The 22,609-nt window shown below is 46.7% G+C and overlaps 2 protein-coding genes across 10 annotated transcripts in view; one reads left to right on the forward strand and one right to left on the reverse strand.

Annotated features, from left to right (window-relative positions):
- GGT1 (gamma-glutamyltransferase 1) overlaps positions 1 to 1,353 on the forward strand; it is a 30,253-nt gene extending 28,900 nt beyond the window's left edge. For all 7 annotated transcript variants that reach the window (XM_032127793.1, XM_032127794.1, XM_032127791.1 and 4 more), the window contains exon 13: positions 520 to 1,353. In XM_032127793.1, the coding sequence (XP_031983684.1) occupies positions 520 to 663 (144 nt within the window). In that variant the 3' untranslated portion in view covers positions 664 to 1,353. The remainder of the gene's footprint in view (positions 1 to 519) is intronic.
- Positions 1,200 to 20,642, reverse strand: GGT5 (gamma-glutamyltransferase 5). 3 transcript variants are annotated; one of them, XR_004243630.1, is made up of 13 exons: positions 20,282 to 20,642; positions 13,802 to 13,932; positions 12,220 to 12,309; positions 11,016 to 11,205; positions 10,574 to 10,731; positions 9,994 to 10,143; positions 9,447 to 9,580; positions 8,844 to 9,046; positions 8,315 to 8,406; positions 7,443 to 7,552; positions 6,981 to 7,088; positions 2,866 to 2,990; positions 1,200 to 2,324 (listed from the first exon to the last, which is right to left on the reverse strand). XR_004243630.1 is itself a non-coding variant. In XM_032127797.1 (12 exons), the coding sequence occupies exons 1-12, from the start codon at positions 20,440 to 20,442 to the stop codon at positions 2,970 to 2,972; spliced, it is 1,548 nt and encodes a 515-aa protein (XP_031983688.1). In that variant the 5' UTR covers positions 20,443 to 20,642; the 3' UTR covers positions 1,200 to 2,969. The 3 variants fall into 3 exon arrangements, 2 of the variants coding, with proteins under 2 accessions (XP_031983688.1, XP_031983687.1); XM_032127797.1 differs by having other exon boundaries at positions 1,200 to 2,990; XM_032127796.1 differs by lacking the exons at positions 1,200 to 2,324; positions 2,866 to 2,990 and adding an exon at positions 3,634 to 6,780 and having other exon boundaries at positions 20,282 to 20,640.
- Between the last annotated feature and the right edge of the window lie 1,967 nt (positions 20,643 to 22,609).

Below are 22,609 nucleotides of genomic sequence, written 5' to 3' on the forward strand. Positions count from 1 at the left end.
GCTTCATTCACCCTGAGAAACTATATGTCCCAGAGGCCTGAGACAGCTGCAGGCTTTGTACATATCTCAGCCTGTGAGTCTGCATTTGGGAAAACAGTCCTACATAATGCAGTTTTCTTATCAAACTACGCAGAAGTTCCTCTGTTAATAAGCTTCTTATGAAGGTAACAGCTGAGATATCTGCCAGCACTGGGGAGGACGTCCTGCTCTCTACAAGTCTGTGTTTTCCACCACTGACAAACAGGATCCATCAGTCCTGGCTGTTAGTGTGTGAATATCTGTGACCAAGACCAGTATTGGTAACCCACACTGAGCACCACAAATATCAAATATTCTGAATTCCACTTCTTCAGAAGTAGGGCATCCCAGAAAACAAAGGGAAGAGGAGGAACAACATGTAGATTTAGCCCTACCTGACATGGGCACTGAGCACTTGGATGGTTGTGGGGGATGCAGGTCACAGACTGCAGCACGTACAGTTCCCCTCTGGTGTTGTGCTCACCCAGTTGTGCATTGCAGGGCATAGAGGAGCAGCTGAAGAAGAGGAAGCATGACACGGCGCGGGTGAGCGGTGGCGCGGTGGTGCAGGCCATCCTCCGAACGGAGCGCGGATGGGCTGCAGCCTCCGACTCACGGAAAGGGGGCTTCCCTGCAGGCTACTGACCTGGCTCAGCTCCTTTTTTCAGTGGTCTAGTGACACCAAGGTGTGTTTGGGGGGAAGATCCTTTAGATCTGCAACTCAGGGACTTCTCACAGGAAAAGAGAACACATTTGCCTGTGGTTCTGTTGATGGAACTGGGACAGTTCTCTACAGCCATGACCGAAGTGCCTCATGCCACAGCCGTCTACTAAGACAGGCATGTCCACCAGGACGTGCAGTACTTACTTGAAGAGTCTGTTCTGCCTTGAAGAGTTTGTTCCCTGCCTCCTCTCCATCCCATGAAGACAGATTGGGTGCCCAGTTTCTGCAGAAGGTCCAGCTCACTCAAGCTGCAGGAAGTGTTTCCCCTGCACTATGTCAGCTACCAGGAATGTCCCTGTCACTGCTAGAGAAGTTTTTGTTTCCTGTTGAGTAGGTGGGAGTTACAGGACTCTGGGACTGGGTTTTCTAAGTTACAAACTAATAGATCTGTGCCATAGCAGGGAGCCCAGCTCTAGACTGGGATACGCCCAACTCACCACTCTGTTAACAAAAGCTGTTTCTGCATTTCACCCAGTTGTTTATTGGAGATGCGTGGGGAAATGGGGAAATGGCTTCAAACTTTTTTATATTTCTGTTGAGAAGGTCTAAAGGGAAGATGCTACCTGTAAAACTCTGAGCACAACTAAAATAAATAAGTACGGAGTCACACATTTTCCTTGCCTGCACAGTTGCTGCAAAAAGAGATGATGAGAGTCTGTGTGAAAGAAGCTTTTCTGAGATTTTTGTCTTTTCTTCACTCCTTTGATGAAGTAAACAATAATACTTACATATCCAAAACAAGCTTGCTTTTCCTCCACTTCGCTTTTTATCATGTTGTACTGCAGGCGTGAAATACCAGAGTTTGGGGAAATGAAACTTCTTAAAAAGGTCACGCTGCAGCTACTCTTGTTTAAAGGTAAGTTGCCATTAACCACACTGTTAATGACCTCTCAGAAATCCTTGTCTGATATGGAGCAGCTGAGAGTGTCTGTACCTGCATGAGGAGGTTTGGTGTTCACCTACCAGCATGGACCAATACATCACATCACATAAACTTAGCCTAAGATCAAAACCAAATGATCCAGGATGTTGTCATGCTCTAGTGGTGTTTTTGAAATCCTTGATACACAAGTGGCAGTAAGTTAACTCATATATTTGGCTTGTTGAAACTTCCTGTCAGTTTGTAAGAACCTTAAAATACAGAAGAGAAAATGAAAGGCTGAAGTTTTAGGCATCATGCAACCTCTTTCCTAGAAGTGTCTGGAATTGAGGAGAGCCCAGTTTCCCAGAATAAAGTGATAGCTAGATGATGCTTAAATCAGAGTTATGACTTTGACATACATATTTGCTTATATCATTTGACCCAAATGAGTGACTTTTACCAAACATGCCCTGGGGCGTGCTCTGGCTCCTTTTCCTGATCTCTTACTGGTGGTGCTGCATTAGGTGCAGCAGTGATTGTACATGACCTCTAGTCATTGTGTTCCCTCAAGAGACCAGGTCAGGGCCAAGCCTGTGTCCTCTTGTCACTGAACTGAGACTTTCACTTTTCCACTTCTTGTAATTCCACCACTGGTGTTCCTCCATATCAGACTGCCTTTGCAATTGGGACTAGCTGAGTTCTTTCTTGGCTGGGTGTGACCTGGGAAATAAAGAAAATTACTGCACAGCAAAATAAGCTTATTGAAATCTTATAGTCACTACACTTAATCCAAAACTGGAAGGGAACTGCTTTCTGGGAAATGCCTGTTGTACAATCATGTTTTCTGAAACAGGTCTGAGTGGCTGCTGCTGGGCTGCCTCTAACAGCTCATGGTGCAGCAGTTGTTCCTATGTTCCTGAATTTCTTCCTGCTAGTCAGAAAAGTCCCCTATTATTTATACCCTGTGTTAAAAAACTTCCCCTCTGGAAAGCTTAAAACACTTTTAGTTACAACTGTTCTCATATAAATGCATTTGAATTCTTGACTCTGCCCAAGTAGACTTGTTTGGTTATTTTTTAGCAGTATTACTGCAGAGGAATGATTTGTTAAACTGGGCTGCAGCTTGCACTTACATCCTACATTTTTTTAAAAAGCTATGGCTACTTCTTCAAGCTGTAATTATCTGCATCTTATTTGGACATATCTGTACACGGAGCAGGCACTTCTGCCACCTGCTTGGATACCACATCCCACTACTCACCCTACATTGGGACTGTCTGTGCATCAACAGCCAGATACCAGTCAGTACTTCCTGCTGTAAAACCTCCAGCTGTACTCTCCAGGCTGCTCAGCTTCTGAGATGTTTCAGCTGCAGGGAAAAGTCTTCTAGATAGGACAAGAGGGAATAGCTTTAGTAGATTAATATTAGATATTAAAAGAAGTTCTTGATTGTGACAGCAGTAAGGCCCTGGCAGAGGTTACCCAGAGAAACTGTGGCTGCCCCGTGCCTGGAAATGTTCAAGGACAGGTTCGATGGGTCTTGGAGCCACTGGGTCTAGTGCATGACATCCCTGCCTATGGCAGGGGGGTCAGAACAAGATGATCTCTGGGGTCCCTCATCATTCCATGTCCCACCTTTTGAATGCAACCATCTCCCTCTGCTCCTGGGCACACACAGTTGATGTGAGCTGCCTGCCCCAGTGCAGGGCAGGGAGAGCAGAACATGTTCCATGACTGATTCCAGCTGATGTGAAAGGAAGCTGTACCATTAAAAGGCAATTCGGATCATGAGCTGGAGGATTCACCTCTTGCCCCTATTCTTCATTATAGACATTACCACAATTTTCTTTTGGCAACTATCCAGCCTCTGCAAGGGGACAAAACCCAGCTGTGAGAGACAAGTGCACCATTCCTCAGCTTCTCCAGTGGCATATGAGGCTGCAGAATGAACAACTGTTGCTGCTGGAAACACCTGCATGGAGTCCTCTCTGCTTGTGTGATGGGATAGGCAACAGGTTTAGAGGAGAGATTCACAGACAAGTGTTAAAACACTTTATTAAAAGTATAACTTAAAGACTTCATTAGAAAATAGAGCAGCCTCTGTACAATGATGCTTTAAAAGTCCATGTAAGCTGATTTCAGTACAAAAATAATGCTCTCTTGTTGGAAGGAGCAGGAATGGGGAGAGACCAAACTGAGAGGCTCTTGACCCAAGCAGATTTCAGTGGCAGTGAGGAGGTGGCAGGGCAAGAGCAGAGGTGCCAAAGCAGATACAATCTCTCAGCTTCACCAGGTGTTCTGCTAGGGACGACTGCAGGATTGGAAGTCTCTGCCACACTGAAAGATCTGCATTCCCATTCCTTTCTGTCTTGCAAATTAAATCTCTGATGGGTTTTTAAACTGCTCACTGGCTCACTTGCAAAGTTAATAGCAAAGTAGTTAAACTGCAGTGAGTGCTGGACTAAAGATAATATTCCCATGTCTTTGTGGTGGGAAGTAGCTGTGATACTACTGCACTGGAAAGGTGATAGGCTGAGTACCGCAGGATGCTTCACCCTAAGGTGTGTCTGAAGCAAAGGTAATGGAAGACTTAGTTACTTGATGACTCTGGTTTTCTGGAGGGAAGTATGATGGAGGGGGGCCGGAGCGCTGCTGAAGGTAGTCCTGAAGCCTAATAGGGAAGCCAGGAGTACTCTCCCTGTCTCCAGCCAGTGCCACTCTCAGTTGCTGATTGAAAATTCTCGGCTCAGTGGGGTTAGCTGGAAATAACTATGGATCTTGCCAAAGCCAGCATCCGATCTGGTCTGTGCATCTGGTGCTGTGGCGTGAGCTGCAGATGGTGTCTGGCGCCTGTCAGTGCTTCCCCTGCACAGCTCTCAGTCGGGTGTTATTTTTGACACTAGAACTGATGCACCCAGCAACTGGTAGCTGGGGCAAGGGATTTAATCAAGGTAGAAAACTTCAGCAAATTAAATAGATTTGGTTTCTTTGGTAGTCATAGTCAATGTAACCCCTTCCAAGTGAATATAAAAACTGCCCCTCATCAGCCTTTGGTTCTGTTTCCTTTCCCATTCAGCAGCACTGTGATGCTGCCTCACAGGGTGCCAGACCACTTTCACAGTCTGAGCGAGCAGCTCTGATGGAGAAACCAGCAGTTCTTCCTGAACTGGGGGATTTAAGATGAATTCCGTTTGGACAAGGAGGGAGCGGGGTAGTGCATGGAGCTGGCGCCATGCACGAGTAACTTGATTTCCAGCTGCGTGATTAAGTGCTTGTGGTTACGATCTGGTAACTCAGCAATCATTAACTGATGCAGCAGGGATCGTGCTACAGTCCTTGGTGTATAACTTCTGAAGGAAAACACGTCTGGCTCTGGTCAGCTTCACTCAGACCATCACTAAAATGCAAGTGAAGGCTGAGATTTCAGTAAATTGATGGCTTTATTGGACAGGCTTTGTGGGTAAAAACATTGGCGTATAATCTAGCTGGCCTCGTTTTAATTTGTGTTTTTTAATAGTGTGTGCTTGCTATGATGTTTACAGAGGGATTGTATTTGTTAGTGGACTAGGAGTCCCATGGGCTCTGTGCTGAGGGGGAGGGCTCTGCTAGTGCCTGGCTCTGGTTTGATTCTCTTTCAGACACACACACAACACTGTACCCTTAGGGCAATCAGACTTGTAAGCTTTCAGAAAATGGAATTTTAGAGGATTCTGAGAATTTGACCCTGAATATTTGAAGAGATTTGGGAGATTTTTGGGTTTTACGTTTTACTTTCTTAAATGTTTGATTCTCTTGGCCATTTTGAGCAAGGCAAGGTTATGGATTAACTGCAAAAGACCTTTTGCATCCAGGTGCATGAGTTCAGGTCTCTTCTCCAAAAGTTTTCTCTCTCTGTGATAGTTCTTAGAGTCCTACAATGACCCCCTTGTGGTCTGAAGGGAACACTGGCGACTAGCTGTGGTAAACGGGGGTTGGGAGCATGTGTGTAGGATATGGGAGAATTCTGCTAAGGCCTGATAGTGCTGCATCACTTCTCAGCAGTCCTGGTGTTTGCCTGGCCAGGCTGAGCTCAGGGCTACAAATGACATCTCCTGATAACATATCCTCTGCAGTTTGAAGAAAGTTCTAAAGTTTCCAAAAACAGCAGCACTTCCACTGCAGTCCTGACCTGCCTTCCCAAAGACTGGTGTACCGGCATTGAGGAGGGACAACTAGCACAGACTGGGACTCCTCTCACCACGGGGAGAGGCACCTCCAGGGAGCTCAGCTGAAGCCTGTCTGTCCCAGGAGCAGGGAAATCACCTCCCCCCCATGGGAGGCTATTCTCAGAGTCACTGTGTGCAGGGCTGGAGGAAGTGTTGGTGCAGTTACCCTGAGCCTGTGGGGTCCTTTGCACTCCCAAGGCAGAGAGCAGCAGGCAGGGCAGCACTTGTGCTGTGGTGTGATTTCATCTGCCTTCTTAGGAAAATGTTTGGCTTCTTTGGATGGGAAAACTGAAAGGGGGAGTGTGGAATTTTGATCTCTTCCCTTTCCAAACCCACGCTCTAAGCCTGAATGATTCAGATTTTAAAATCCTGACCTTGCAGAAAATTCTTGTTCATAGCTAAAATAGTTACGTATTTCACATTGCTGAGCCCCAGCAATAAGCTTATTGTGGAACAGCCTGAAAGAAACTGAGACTCCGTCAGGAATGGAAGACACAGCTGGGTCGTTTCACAGTGTTCTCGGTGGGGCTTGGACCAATTTTCCTTTCCTGCTTTGTATTCTCTCATTCTGAGTAACTGATGTGCTCAAGAAATATGTTTTCTGTGTATCACATAAATAATGGAAGGTGTAGCTCTAAACAAGGCTGGCTGACCTCTCCTTGTATTGCCTGAGGGTAACCTGCAGCCTGCTGGAATTAGATGTAATCACAGGCTTTGCCCATGCTCCAGGAGACATCCTGATGGGAACAGGCAATTATGGGCATGTCCAAGCAAAGCAGGTTCTGAATCTCCTGTGGCTTTGTGAATTGTGATGGCATTAAATGCTAATATCCAGCCGACTTCCCCAGCTTCCTTTTATCAGAGTAAGCAGAGATGCATTTTCCTTCCTTGGAAATTCCCTGTACAACATTCATTGCAAGTTTATCTTTCTTTTCTTTATGTCCTCTTCCCAGCAGGCCAGTCCTAACCTCCTGTGGGGGGAGAGAAGAGGAAATGGAGTGAATGGGGCAGGGGCCTGAGGTCTTAATGTCCAGGTGTGAAAATGTAGGATGTGTGTGTGGAGTCTGGTTGAGAAAGTGAGGTTTAAACAAGGAGAAGGTGAGCCAGAGGCAAAATAAAGATTACCCAGGAGAGTTACAGAAGCAATCTGCTTCCCACCAAGGCCACTCACCTTACTGAATGGTTCCTCAAACAGGACACTGTCACCCTGGGTGTGCATGACAGGAGCAGAAATGGCGTGTTCCAAGTCGTAGCCAAGCCACAGCTTGTTTATAATTGCCTGCAACAAAACAAATCCCACACTGCCCAACTGGAGATAAAACCTGGGCTGTCCAACCCCGGCTGCACTGAGCCAGACCCGTAGTCCTACCAGCCTGGTCTCCTGCTTTTGTGGTCACCAATACTTGATGCTTGGGGCAAATAAAAGAATAGGATGAGCACGTAATGGTATTTCGCAGAATGCTTTCCCTGGCCTACAGCCTGCAGCCTTCAGTGACTTCTAAGTTGCAAATTTTAAAAAGTGCCAAGAAGTCAAGATCTGAGGAGAGCTGAGTAGAAGGAGCAGGTGGGACTGACCATGGCTAGAAATCTGACAGGGTTGAAAGAACAGGCAGCTTGCAGTGGTTTCACTTACCATGGTGGTAGCGCTGATAATCCAGCCCCCACCGGCTCCTCCGATCACCAGCATGTCTCCTGACCTGGAGATGAGGATGGAAGGCACCATTGCTGAGGGAGGCTTCTCTCCTAGAGCAGAATCAGTGATATTATTCTTTCCATGTGGCTCTTAACAGGGTAGGAGGGACACAAGTTCATCTACCTTGCCTTTCGTTTCCCACAGAAAAACAAGCTGCTGTTCCTTCCTCAAGCTGCTCAAGACTTCCAGAAAAATTTCCTTGTACTGAAAGCCTGTCTCCCAAGAAACTGGGACCTTTATGGCACAGGCTAAACAAGCTTTCCTTGATGCAGGACAGGGCATCCTGCAAGTATTCAGGACTTGCTGCAGCTCATCCAACAAGATGAGGAACCCTTAGCAGAAATCCTGCCACAGCAGCACCGGTGTCCTCTCTCAGCAGGCCTGAGGGGGATGCAGCAGGGACAGCTTATGGCACAGAGCCATGTCTGCACCAACAGTGCTGCGTCACAGAGCTCGGTGCAAGCCTGTAGCAGCTCTATACTTAGAATCATAGACGAGCCTCAAATACCAGCAGACCTGTCTTAGCAGTAGTTTCTTCACTTCTTCCCTCCCCTTACCATCAATCAGTGATCAGCTTCAGCATTTTTCTGGTTAGAAACCAAACTGCCGTGTTTCCATGCAAGGGGACATGTGAGTAGACACAGACACACTACAGGGCTTTATTCTCTTTTAGTCTGAAATAAACTCGCTCTCATTCAGATCTAGGAAAGGAAAGAGTACCTGTAGTTTACAGGTAGTCCCTGCCCACTTGTACACAGCCTGTGTATCCATCCCCCGGCCCTGTTCTTTATTCTGAGGATGAGGATGCTCACCTGGTTTAATGCTTCTGTTTGCTATGCAGAAGTCAGCAAGTTCATTATTTAAAATGATCCCAGTTTGGTTAGAATACACAAAGGAGCCAAACCTGCAGGGAGGAAAGATGAAGCCTTTCAGTGCCCAGGGCTCTCCTGTTGTGAATGATACTAACTGCATATGGCACCCTGTGGGTAAATTCTGTCTCCTCCCCGCCTGCAAATGTCCCAGTGAGGGTGTCCAAAAAGAATTTGTGCTGCTGATGGTGACAGAGATAAGTTCCCTGTTACTGGTGCCTGTGGGGATTTGCTCAACCCACAGAAATTCAGCAAGAACCCAGCAAGTTCTTGCATCCTCCTGAATTATGATGGTCCTTGGAGCTGATGCTCACAGATCTTTGCTGTCACATGAAAAAGGCATCCACAGCTAAGAAGCTGCCTAAACCATTGAAACCCAAGGGTTTTGCATTTCTGGTACCCAGCCCTTGCAGCTCCCCTGTGAACCTGACAGACAGCCTGTGTGACTGTTACCAAGCCCTGGGCTACTCACGGGTAGTTGATGGTGCTGGTGGCAGACACGGCACTGCCATCTGCAGCAAGCACAGAGATGTGGCTTGTGCCCATACTTTTGTAGTTGTTGTTGTAGAGGGACTCCAGCAGGTTGTAGTGGCTGAGTGGGTGGTCACCACGAGTATCTATCTGCTGCCTCACAAACCCAGCAAACTGGTCAGACAACATGGTCTCCACAGGCTCCTGCAAGCACAGCAAGGACACTGAGCTGGTCACTAAAGCACAGGCATGTCTTTGGGCACAGGGAAGCCTTGGGAATTGAGCCCCAGTAGTCAGAGCTTGGGGCCCTGGAGTGGCAGCATTCAGCCCCAGGCCACTCTCATCCCAGAAAATGGACCACGCTCAGCACCGAGTCACCTCAACATTGGCATGAGCATGTGCACATCCTTTGTCAGGGAAGTGAGTGCCAGCCCACAGCTGAAGCTGCAGAGTAAACAGCCTGATCCTGCCTCTGCCTTCAGCAATTCAGCTGCATTGCTCTTCATTAGCAGCTCTATTTTCTTTCCTTCCAGGCTGCAAAGCAGGAGCATGTCAGAGCACTGCTTGGTGCTGTAGCACTGTACCCACACACCATGGAGCTCACCTGAGCTTCAGAGAAGGCTGGGTCACTCATGTGGTGTCTTAGCATGTTGCCAAACTTCAGGGCCTCTGCAATGCGATGATAGGTTTCTACCTTCTCCTCAGGTGTTGCCAGTGACGCTTTATGGAATTTATACACTAAGGAGCAGGATGAAATAATTTTGTCAATAGACCTGAGGCAATGTTTTTTCAAGAAGTGGAAAAAAAAAAGTCGAAAGGAGCTTCCTCTTCCCACCCCAGTTCTTACCAAGTTTCCCCTATGCTTTAGCAGGATGTGGACACAGAAACAATCCAGTACTAATTTCCACTGTGTCTTCAATTTCTTTTGAAGCACTGGGAAAGCCATGCATCCTTTGGCCTTTGCAGCAGCTATGGTGATGCTGACCCACTATACAAGTGAACAAATTCATCCTCCTGCTGCATAGCATGGTCACACTGCTGCTTTGGGCCCCATTCTGGTTCAACAACTCCATTTTTGCTCATTACATTTTATCACTCTGGAGCAACACTCTCGGAAAATCTCTTGCTGACCCTTTTCGTTAGGAATTTACCTTCCAACACCTTGAGGATGAACATGAGCACTGCACCTCCCATGGGTGGTCCCGGAGCGAACACCGTGGTGTGGTTGTTCAGGGTGATGTTCAGAGCTGAGGACACCTTTGCTCTGTATGCCCGAAGGTCCTCCATTGAGAGACTGGACCCTTCAACAGAGAACCAGGAGCTGCCATTAGCACAGAAACTCATACAGGTGCTGTGGGCTGCCTGTATCGGAGCCTTGCCAAAAGCTTGTGAAGAGCCATCCCTATACACCCCACATTCCTTCCACCCAGCACAGCACTGCAATCATGCATCCTCATGTGCTGCCAAGCCCCAGGATGTCACAAAGCCTAAAAGAGTCAGAGGGGCCAGTGCATGAGCACTGTGGGCAAAGGCCAGAGCTCTGGGTGGTCTCAGCCCTGTTTCTGGGCCTGGGTTGTAGGAATTGGGGAAAGGTGGCCTCTTCCCAGGCCAGGTACTATCCCAAGTGACAAGCAAATGGCATGTGTTGGCTTTCCCCTGGTACAGGCTCAGTGTGAGCCAATGACTGGGAAAAAGGCCTGTGTATCAGGACTACCTGTAGCTGTTACCCACCAGCCTTCCTAACGTCCTCCACCAGGGCCTCTCCTATCTGTCCCTCATAAAACACTGTAGCTCCGTGTTCTGCTACAGCTCGCAGTGTTTGCTGGAGTGCTGGCCACTGGAAGGTCTCGCCAAGCTTCAGAAATCTTTGACCATCACATAGCAGTGGGCTGTTAAAGAAGAACATTCATCAGTTTTACAGCATGAGCCTGTTCTGTCCCCAGGGCCAATAACCTCTTTTTCCTGCCTGGAGCTGATCTGGATTATGTACGTTGTGTACTTTCTAAGGCAGTGCTACACTGCAGCCTCTTTTAAAAATCGACTTCTGTGATTCACTCCCCCTCCACAGCAAGTATTCCCTGAGCACAAGCCACAGCAGCAGCCTGTGCTCCATGTCAGTATGTCAGAGAAAGGGTCATGGTCCTCAAACTGCAGTTTCATTCATGGGTCTTACCACAGGCTTTTCCCCACACCAGAGAAGGCTGGATGATGGAGTATTTTGTTCAGAACTGGGGAAATGACAAGTGGCTCTGAAAGGAGCTTGATGGTTGGTTCAAACAGGGCTTTCCATGGTAAGCGGCCGTGTCGCTTATGGGCTTCCTCATACCCACGGAGTTCTCCAGGAACACCAATCCAGCGGGGACCTGAAGAACAGAGCACCAGTGTCACACCCAGTAAGTCACTGGCTTGGGGGTTTCACCTCTCTGAAAGCTCTCCAATGGAAGTGTGATTTGGTAGAGGCAACCAAGGCTTCTAAAAGCAGGCTTGGTTTGTTTATTACCTTTTCCTGTTCATGTATTTTCCTGTTACTGAATAGCAGGAGTATAGAGAGGCTGAAGCCAGGCTTGAGATGGGCTGAAAGCACAACAGGCAACAGGCACATGCTGCAGCAAGGGAGCTGGCAGCTGGACACTGGAGAAATGGCACCCATAGGGCCTGGTCAAACACCAGAACAAGGAAAGCAGTGAAATTCTCCATTCCTGAAGAAATCCAAAAATGTGACAGGACAAGGCCCTGAGCAGCCTGAGCCGCCCCTGACATCACCCTGCTTTGAGCAGACACCTCCAGCTGTCCCTTCCAACCAGAGCTGCTCCTGATACCTTTTCAGGCTCTTCCAATAATAAGAACATCTCCTCTAGAATCTAGGACATACCACAAAAGATAACATTCTAAGAAGGAGAATGAATACAGCAAGAAATGTGGAGAGATCCAAGATGTGCTGCTAAAGCAGGAGTGCCTAAGCCCAGCAGCTCAACCCCCAGCGTGCCAGCATGCTTCCCCAATGTATGGACATGAGCAAGCACACTAGATTGATTTCTTTTGTTTCCAGAAATCTATTGATCTTATTTTTCTCTGGGAAATGAGAGCTTTGGGAGATTCAGTCTTGAACTGCAGACTTCCTATGGAGAGAAGTTACATTGTGGTTTTTCCTCATGCTGGCTCCCCATCGCCTCGCTGGTCAGGTTGCCAGTGTTATTACCAAACAGGAATTTTTATGGACCTAGTATTTTTTCTTACTTTTGCAAAAAGCAACCCAGGTAGGTGTGTTAAACTAAATAGAACTCCAGACAAACTCAGTGAGGTGCTCTGTTCCCCACCCTGAGCTCTGTGCACACCAGGAGGGCACACAGCCCTCAAGGCTCAGGCTGTGTCCTTACCAATGGGGAAACCAGGACCACAGCCAGACAGTAAGTTGTGAGGAAACACTCGTGGGACTGTCTCACGGGCGTTGATCACCTCGACTGTTCCTAGAAAGAAGAAGAGGGAAATGCATAACACTGCCTTCCTGAAGCAGGTGAACATCACACTTCAGTCAGCTGCAGTAGCACTGCACGTGCTGCTGGCCCAGAACTGAGCTGCTCTGGAGCCTTTTGCCAGATATACCAAGTGCACCTGGAGGGTCAGGTGTCAGCACACCTTGTCCTTGACTCCTGTGCTTTTATTTACAGCAAACCAAGCAGTGCTACCTAAAGGTACTGAAAGTACAGGGACAAGGCCAGGGCTTGTCTCCAGCCAGTGAAGGTTCCTCCCAGGGTCCATGGACTGGGACATGGGCTGGGATGTTCTGTCTCACACCTGCAGATTCCTGCACTTCCTCTGCAGATGGGACATGTCAGAGATATAACATGAGCCTCATGCTCCTGAGAGGGCCATTTACCAAGTGATGATGAAGCAAGTCCATCATGTTTAAAGCAGAATGGTAATCCTGAAAGACCCTTTATGTATCAGAGAGCTTGAAAAGATAAAAACAAACCCAAACCCCCACTTGCATACACTTGTATATGTTTAGCCAATCATTTTGCCTGCTTTTCTGCCTTGTATTTATCTGTCCCTATCACAGTCCACTGAGCCAGCTGTGCTGCAGGAGCCCACAGTGTACCAAGCACCTGAGCTGTGCACAGCCACGGGCAGCTCTGTGCAGTAGCATAACTCAGGTAGCAGAGGAGGACTGTTGTCAGGAAATAAAGTTCCATGGCTCTGCCAAAAGGAAAAAAAAAGAAAAATATAGGTGTTCAGCCAAATTAAGCTCTTGCGTAAGATATACCCAAACATTTCCAGATTTGTGACTCTGTGAGACTACTTGGCATGGGTTTTAAAACTATGATATTGTTACTGCATTCATTGTTGATATTACTATCAGATATATAAGCTCTGGGGGTTTTTGCAAGCCAAGACTTAAAAACCCCCACATTAAAAACATAAAAGGAAGAAAACAACACTGGAGTTTAAGCCAAACACAGAAAGGCTCCCCAGCAGACTCTGAACATTCTTAGGTTTAGATTTCTGAAGTGGAGATGCATCTCCTGGGACAGGAAGTCTCAACGCCCCTTTGGGGAGTCACACCAGCACCGACGAGGGCAGCGTGAGACACAGCCCCAGTGTCAGCAGGCACTGCCTGAGCTTCCTGCCTGCTTCACTCACACAGTGCCACTCACCTGGCTGCAGTCAGCTGTGGACTTTGAAATGTATTTTGGGATTGCTTTGGAGGGGAAAGGAGAGGCAAACTCAGTTCATTTCATATCAAAGCTCTTTCCTGCACACACATGTTCTTGCTGTGAAATGACAATCACAGCTCCATGTGGTGGATGCTTTGGGTTAAGAGTGCAAGTGTGATTTATGATGTGGCTTTTATGTTCAAACTATTGCTCTGAGAGAACAGGAAGGATTCTGATTTCTCCACAGCAGTTGTGTGTTTGCAGAGGGACGAGGCACCATGGAGAGGCCAGGGCAGGCCCATACCTGTGCTGGCATTATAGATGGTAAATATGACCCCACCACCCAGGCCTGAGCTCTGAGGGTTCATCACTGAAGTGCAGATCAAGCCAGCAATGGCAGCATCCACAGCTGTGCCTCCACTTTTCAGGATGTTCCTGTAGTGGGAAGGGAAGAAAAAAAACAATGTTAAAATCCAGGAATGTCAGAATGGAGGAACCACGTGAAAATGCCTCCTTGCCCCTGCAGGGCAGCCCTAGCTTGAAGAGAGCTGCTGGAGAAATGTACTGGCAGCAGTGTGGGGTGTGAGGGCACAGAGGGGCACCTTCCTCTGCTGGAGTGAGAAGGAACAATTAGAGAGAAACAAAGGAGGGTCCGCAGGAGGAGAAAGCAGCTGGGGGCTGGACCTGTGTGATGCTGGGCTTCCTCTGGGCAAAGAGTTATGGGACAGAGAGAACTGCAGCTGCTTGCAAATGCTGTGGACAAAAAGGGACAGCAAGGAGTCCCAAGACATGGAGAAGGATGATCTCAGCACAGAAGAGGGCTCTCCACATGCTAGGAACCAAACAACTGATCTCTAGCTACCCAAATGTCATTCCTAGTAAAGGCATATGCTGGTCAACTGGACAGGGGCACTGAAGTGGGAACACTGGGTCCATGTGAAGCAAACTCCGGAGACAAAGTGTCAATTAGCACAATAGTAACTTCGTTGCTCCTACAGTGTGACTTCCTGGGCTTATTAGCACAAAAATGTCCCTGTATTCCCAAAGATAAAACCAACAAAGAAACAAAAAAAAAAAAAACCAGGAAAACACCCCCCCTCAACTGCTTCTACAAAGGCACAGCTACATCAAAGAGCACACAGGCATTAAGGCAGCCTCCTGCTGCTGACAGCAATAAGGTTCAGTTAGAGAAACGTCTCAACAAATGCTCCACTCAAGAACATCTGAAAAACATCTTTTCCTTGCAGTGGAAATGGGGTGGCGTTTCCTGCACAGCCTGCCAGTAGCCAGGACTGGTGTTTGCTAGGAAGGTTCCTGACTGTTTTATTGGGTTACTGCTCAGATAAGGCTAAGCCAGAGGGGAAAGTGGAATAGTTCATTAATTGCAGTGCAACTGCTCCCAGAGTTTGCATGGGAACACAGAGACTGGTGTTTATTTTACTATCCACTGATATGGCTGGGACCTGCTGGGTCCAGAAACAGGATGCTGCCAGCAGGAGCACTGATTGTGCCTTTCCTTTGTTTCCGTAAGTGCCTCAGAAACACTGCCTGTAAGGAAATAACATGTGGACAAGTGCGAAGAAAAGAAATAGTAGGGAACACCAGGTTTTCTGTTTGGGATCTGCATGGTTTTTGGCCTTCTAGGAGCTCCCTGGCTGTAGCTCTGAACATGGAGATTGAGGCTCAGGCTCACCCATCCAGCCTCTTGCAGAAGGGGATGGACTCACCACACCAATGTCCCTGGGAGGTGTTTTCCTGGAATTGAAGCTGTTAATTGCTGACCACAGAAAGGAAGGACACGAGGGTTTCCTAAAAAACTGAGTCACCTCTTCAGAAGACCCAGACAGCGTGTTAGAAAGTTGGAAAAAGAGGGAAGAAGGACTGCTACACTGACCAGGGCCAGTGCTCCCCAGAGCCCCTGGATTGTGGACTGTGAGGCAGCACATGTACAAAACCTGGTGACAGGGAAACCCATGGTTCTGGCAGTGAAAAACAACTTAAAAAAGAAACTTGGAGATGGCATAGTGTGCATTTCAATGCAATGCACTAAGACCTTAACATGTAACATCAGGTACATTTTCCCAACTCCAAAAAAGTGCCAGATTCTCACCCAAATTCACAGCACATTCACACTGGCCTCCAGCCTTGACACCTTTCTTGAGACTGAAACTCAACAAAAAATACACTGAGCTGGCTCTTGGTGTGTCACACGTGGCTTCCTGTACATGGCTCACCCATTTTCAGTCAGAGACCTGCCACTTCCCTGAAAGTAATGCCTGGGGAATTTAAGGCCGTTATGTACAGCAAAATCACATCTGGATTTATGTCCCATTACCTGGCTCCCTTTAGGTGGATCTCTGCTGCAATGAGCTTAATTATAATGCAAAATCCTTAATCAAAGTGTGGCACCTTACCAGATCTCTCTAGAGATACCAGTGCTGCAGCTGACAAGATCTGATAACAATGTTTTGTCCCATATTCTTCCTACACTTAGTTTCAGCTTTAGGGTTTAGTCATTAATGGAGTTTCCTTATAATAAGGAGCAGAAGAGGGTGTTAACAACCAAGTCCCGTTCCAGCAGCAGCAAAAAGGGATTCACCCTCCCTGGAAGGTGGCACTTTGCTCACAGCAAAGATGGGCTATGCTGGACTGCAGAGCAAGCCTGCTGTTCTCCCCTAGGCTAGAGGGAGCCCTGAAGCCCTTTTAAACACACAGGAAATGCTGAAGTATTAAATTGTATTGACTGGGGGTTTTTCTCTGCTAAAGAAGGCTGGGGACTGGGAGACCACCCATTATACAGCAGCGGCCTCCTTAAGATTTATGAAGAGCAAAAACAACAACCATTTCTGTAAAAAAGGGACAGTTACCAAATTTAAAACATACAAAAAGGGAAAACAAATCCTTTGGGATATAAACATACTAAAGAAATCTGTTGGACCATCACTGAAAAGGACTTTTGCATCAGATTCTCTGGCTAGAACTGAGCTTCCCAGGACTGCAGACGTTTTCTGACTCTTAAAGTCCCACCATTCTCACCCTCCCCACCATCCTGTCGCTCCGGGGGGTGTTGGTTTCAAACAAAGCCAGTTCCCAGGGTTTATGCTAGCCTACACTGGAGAAGTGGGGTCAGAGATGGCTGGTGGGCCAGGCCAGGTCAGCTCGCCTTGCTGCAGTGAATCCCACTGCTGGGAATGAACATTTTTCATAAATCTGTCGCTGATTTTATGCTGGCTCTTGCTTCTGCTATTTGGGAAACAAAGGAATGCAGAGCAGTGAATGACAGAGCTCAGACAGCACACTGGCAGGGAATATAGAGCTTTTTGCATGCTTGATGAAAAGACCCTCTTCCAGGAGGCAACAAGTGGCTCAGAGTTGGAGGTGAAGTTTGAGTACCTCTTACTGTCACAGGGCAATCATCTCCTGTCTCTTCAGGGTTCTTGACGTGAGGACAAATTACTGAGGTAGACCGTGGTACCAAATCCACATCTTTGGGTAAAAACTGCTCTGATTCTCCTTTTAGCCTCCCATCTCTCTTCATCAAAGTGTTTCACTTCATTCAAGACAAGTTTTCTCCCAGGGCAGGGTCTTAGTCTGAACCAGACAGCTGTACAATGTTGCTTCCAGTCCCCAATTTCCAGCAGAAAAAATGCAGCAAGAGACCGAACCTTGTTCAGCACTGAGAGTTGGGCACTGATGGGGAAGTTTAGCTCAGGACTTGCCAACATGGATGATGACAGGCTGAAGGCTCACTGAGATTGCTCACTTTCTGCAGGGAGCCAAAGAGTTGCATAAAGATTTCAGAAAGTCCAACTTTACACAGTCCCAGAGTACATGAACACAATCTCCAGAGCTGGAAAATATATGGGCTCTGAGGTGTTTTCCCCAACCCACTATCCTACTCACTGAAATACAAGATTGCTCCTCACGCAAGAGGTTTTGTTCAGTTATTCTCAGTAAGTTCAATTAGGAGCACACAAAGACTCCTAACCAGAAGAATCTGAAACCAACAGCGTATCATGTAGTGCCCCAGGAATTTCACTCCTGACAAGTCACAGAGCATGTGGTTTATCTTTAAAAGAAACAAGATTTTTAAATTAAAGAAAAGAATTTATAAGTAAGTCGGAGATTAGGTGCTGCTTTTAGATTCCAAGGCTTTAGACACCAGACCAGTTCTCTGAGCATCCCCCGCATGGATTCCTGTGAGCTCAGGAGGGATTTGTAGTATCAAAGGAGTGGCTGCAGGGGGGCAGCCCGAGGTCCAAGACGGAGAGAGGGTCTGTGAGGTCAGTGGGGAAGAAAAGCCAGCCCTGTAGTGTGTCTTTAGGGACTGGCATCTAGGGGTGCTTGGCTTTGCCCTACTCTCACCTTTTTGCTGAAGTAAAGTGGCACATGAACTGTGGGGACAGCAGGACCTAACGGCCAGGACTGCTCTAGGAAACTGGATTTTATTGCTACTGCTGTGACAAAATTCCTATGAATGCTAGAATTTTATTCAGCAAAGATGAGGCAAGAGGCTGCTGTATGCTCATCATCTTGTGGTACTCCCATTAGGGACCCTGAGTCAGACTTGAGGAAGCCCTCGCCCTGCAGAGTCATACAGGAGGTCACTGAGCAGAGCAGATGGCTCTGAAAGGCTGAGCCCCTGGCCAAAGCCCCTCTGCTGTGGCATCCTCTCAGTGTAACTGCCATGTGAGACTTCCTCATTGATACCAGTGAAAGAACACCATTTTCTCACTTTGCGGTTTGCTCTAATTTAGTGGTGACCATCATGTGCTAAGTGACATACAGATATAATAGCTAAAATGTGACATACAGATAAAACAGCACAGAAATGTCTGGGAGGAAATGAATAAGATAACATCTAGTACAGAGCATGCAGTAAGCTTCCTACAGAGAAAAACATTCCTTCCTTAGAAGCCACCACTGTGGCCAGTGGGACAAAGAGAGAAACATGACAATAACAAGGAAAAGAGCAAATATTATACAAAGCTCCTCATCTCAAGCTCTCTTACAGATGAATATTTTTATTAAAATTTTTACTTTTATTATAATCTATTACAAGAACATGAGCAGAGGAAGCTGGGAGAACAACACGGGAGTTTCTTTCATTCCAGGCTAAGTAAGGACAGCACGAAATGAGCGCAAAGGTTTCCAAGAATGGCTGGAGGCAAAGGATACTGGGAAAAGCAGCAGTAGGGAAATAGAGCTGACCATCAGGCAAAGAGTGAGTAGTGGAGTTCCCAGGCAAAGAATAGTCACGGCTGGGGAGATCCCAGAGACTTGGCAGGGCTGGAGGAGACAGCATGTGGAGCAGCAGGACCTGATGTGCTGATGCCCCAAGATGGGCAAAAGTGGGGAAAAAAAGTGTGACAGGAAGTTGGAGCAAGGGCACGACTTTGTGGGGTCATTGACAAACTATTTGGAGGAAATTTAAGGTGGTCCATCAAACTGGAGGAACAGCACAGATCTTGTCAGCAAGTGTGCTGGAGGTGCAACTGCAGCAATGGTGGAGGCTGTGGAAGTCTATGGAGTTTCTTGGTGAGAGAAGGGAAGGAAACAGGTGAGAGCCCAGCAGCAGTAGCCAACTAGCCAAAGCTGCTCAGTTGTCCACTGGTCACAGATTTCTGTGCCTCTCACTTCAATGCCTTCCAGCTGATTATACACTACATCAAGTTAAAATTTGCATGAGCTGCACAAACAAATGCAGTGGTTTTCCCCAGGAGATTCTTTGGGCAACCCAAGAATGTATTTTCCTCTTTTTCCATTAAAAGTGATTTTAAAAATACTTCTGCTTTCTGAAGAACTAACCTGTGGCTTCACATAAAAAACCCCATCTCACTCCTTGACATATGTGCAGCCACAGTATATTTTCTCCAGCTTCTCACAAATGCTGTGTCAGCATGTCATTGCCAGAATCACAGGTGAGACATGGCAAAGTGTGGTACAACGGCACCATGTCTCATTTCACTCCCCCAGCCACAAGATAGAGCACACAGCTCCAGCATCCATCGCTGGAGCATCCAGCATCACATGTAGCCTGTAAACTTCCATCCTTCTGCTTTCATGGATACAGGCATTTAATAATTGAAGGAACAGTAACAGTAAAATAATAGCATGGGAGTCAAAATGTTTGAGAGAGAAGTTATTGCACAAACTGCAGTTGTACAACCTGGGCATCTAGAGAATTCTTTCTACTTATGTCTTTCTTTCCAAGTGATGTATGTTTTTTTTACTTCTATTGTCTTGACTCAATTTCAATTAAATCTGCTCTTGGCTTTTTTCTTCATAGCAGACACACTTGCTGCAGGCTTCAGTCCAGAAACACACCCCCAAAAAGCTGGGATGCCAGTCCCCCTTTCCCTGCCTTACTTCTTTGTCTCTGTTGAAGTCTGGCTGTAGCTCTCTGCAAGCTCCTCTAACTTCTTAATTTATTCTAAGTCACTTATCTGACAGACCTACCATGCCATAAAAAGTAAATTTCTTACTTCCCCAATTAAAATTAGCCTTGTACTTGTATACTATAAATATTTATACCTTCCAAATGGCCAAGGGTTTGCACAGCTGCAAATTTTTGGGACACTATAATGAAAGTAAGCATCAGCCACGGAGGCAGAGGCTCCGTCTGCTCTCTCGGCTGGAGACATCCGAGGAGCAGCATCGCTGCTCAGCCCCAGAGCGGGGACGAGGCAGAAACCCAGCTCACGCCCGTAGTTAGCACTTGTCCCGTCTGTTAGTCCGAGTCACGACATGCACTGCTGAGGAGCTGAGCGGTCCGTGCACATACCGGCCGATGAGGGAGCAGGTCTCGGTGTCGGCAGCCACGGCACCGTGCAGGTACTGCTGGGGACCGCACCTGGGCTGAGTCAGGATGACCACAAGTGTCACTGCCACCGCCAGTACCCCCAGGGTCAGCAGCACCAGGCAACAGATCTTCCCCGTGGACATGGCTATTCCTGTGCCGCCGGAGGAGTTGGAAGGCTCTCAGTCCTTTCGAGAAGGCGCCTGCTTTGCTCAGGGGGGAAGTAGATATATCCCAGCAGTTTAGTGAGGGAGGTCCCACTGCAGTGGGCTCTGCCCCCAGCGACTGAGTATTACATTCTTTTTAACATTAAAAGCTGCTAAAAAGGAAACGGTGTACTCTTTCTTTTCTACTCTTTCTTTCCTACTCTTTCTTTTCTCTCTTAGGTGTGAGGGGCTTTTCACTCTCTTTTATAAACTTATCTTGCGGATCCACAATCTGCCTTTTTTGTGTGTGTCTTTGATGAAAACATTTAACACATTCACTCCTGGAGCATTTCAAAGAGAAATCTCCACACTGCTCCTCGGCTTCTCACAGCCTCTCTGGCTTCCCATTTTTGACACACAAATTACCTAACACATGAATCACTGGGAAAATTACCTCAGTCCTACATTGCAAACTTGGGGTGTTTTGTTCCCATAAAACTACTCAAAGCAGTAAAAGCTGAATACACTATACAAAGCTAGAACCTTCATATCTACTCTTACTTTACTTTATCGTTTATTATAATCTTATTTACTTTTTTCATATTTACACCTTGCCAGTGCCCAGCATACATCTTCTGTAAATGAGCACGACAGAACAACTGGAATAAAGCAGCATTTTGCAAACACTGGTGCCCAGAGCTCTGGGGTCCAGCCTGTGCATGGCTGCTCACTGGGACAGACCTGATTCCTCACAGAGCAGTGATGAGCAGCAGGAATTGCTACCCAGTGCAGCTCACCCCAGCTAGAGCTTTAACAGCCTCTTAATTACACAGCTCTCCTTGCACTCGAGAAGTTAAAGATAGGCTCCACATCTGCCTGCTGTCTTTCTAAAAGATGTTACCTGTCATCCTTTCCCTGCTAGACTTGGGAGAAGGGGAATTCACCTGTGCAGATTTACACATGTATTTCAAAGCAGATTTTGAACTTGTCTCACTAAACTTTATCTTATAACTAAGCAATACCATTTCACATGTCATATCTCAAGAAATTGATTTGATGGACTAAAATGTCTTTGTTGTGGTTGTATCTTCTCATAAGGTTATCTTGGGGAACTGAAAACAGTCTGAGAAAAATACATGGTTTTGTCCAAGATAAAACCATGGTCCCTAGGTAATAATTTCTTGGTCTCCACACCTCAGTCTCATCTAGCAAATATACCTTGGCATGTGTAAACAAGCCCCCTCAGCTCTAATGTGACTCTTCACTCCACTGCAAAACATTGCTGATTTTGTAGAATTTCTTAATCCCTACATGACTTTGATGTTTTTGTTTTGACAAATTATCATCATTCTGGTGTTTCTGGGAAAGCTCTTCCTTTTAAACTCATAGCAGGGCAGACCACTCAGTACCAATAGACTCAAGACTCAAGTGGATTTTGCCCATTCGCTTTCTTCAAATGCCATGGAGAATTCAACTGTAGTCTCCAGATTTCTGTCAAATTTAGTTTTTAACTCAGCACATCAAACAACTGGAAAATTATCATTGTGCAGTCAAGGAGGAGACCTGGAAAAGCAAGAAAGGTAAAAGAGAGTGTCATCTCCCAGACCAAGGGAGAGGCCAAGGATGTCCTGGAAAGGCCAAGACATAATTATGACTATTCCAGCTGACAGATGCCTCTCACAGGCAAACCCATTTGTCTTTCTGATATGGAAATGAAGACTGAGCCTTCTTGTCTCTTTCACTGTGTGACCTTCACAGTCTTGGTGCAATATTCAACTTTGACCATATGATACTACAAATTCTGCACTGACACTCCCATGTCAGAAGCTGCTCAGCAGTTCACATGCTGGGATTCAGGACTTTGACCTCCATTTGTCTGTTTGTTTGTTTCTCAAAACTTTCAAATTTGCCATCATTGTCTGGGAGCATAGTTTGCCTTGGCAGAAATTCCCATACATAGCCCTTCACTCTCTGGTCTTCTGCTGCCAGCATGAAGGGCTTTTTATGCTGCTTCAAAGGGGACTCAGGTATTTAAAGATCTTTACAGGCCAAGATAAACTCAGAGAAATTTTAACTAGAACTTTAATTACTAACAGAATCATTATCCATTAACTTATAAAAAGGCAGAGTATCTTTAAATTGTCCTTTATATTGTCGGGGTCCTGCT

Source organism: Corvus moneduloides, chromosome 18 (genome assembly GCF_009650955.1).
Source record: "Corvus moneduloides isolate bCorMon1 chromosome 18, bCorMon1.pri, whole genome shotgun sequence".
Taxonomy (NCBI): domain Eukaryota; kingdom Metazoa; phylum Chordata; class Aves; order Passeriformes; family Corvidae; genus Corvus; species Corvus moneduloides.

Bases quoted from the DNA above. Each gene is read 5' to 3' on its own strand.
- GGT5 (XM_032127796.1), bottom strand. From the start codon at position 20,442: ATGTCCACGGGGAAGATCTGTTGCCTGGTGCTGCTGACCCTGGGGGTA. The intron at 11,206-12,219 runs GTAAGGACACAG...TCTGTTCTTCAG, and splicing joins TGGTCCTGGTTTCCCCATTG to GTCCCCGCTGGATTGGTGTT. The intron at 6,781-6,980 runs GTGAGTGGCCTT...CTCCCCCCACAG, and splicing joins TTGAGGAACCATTCAGTAAG to GAGGTTAGGACTGGCCTGCT.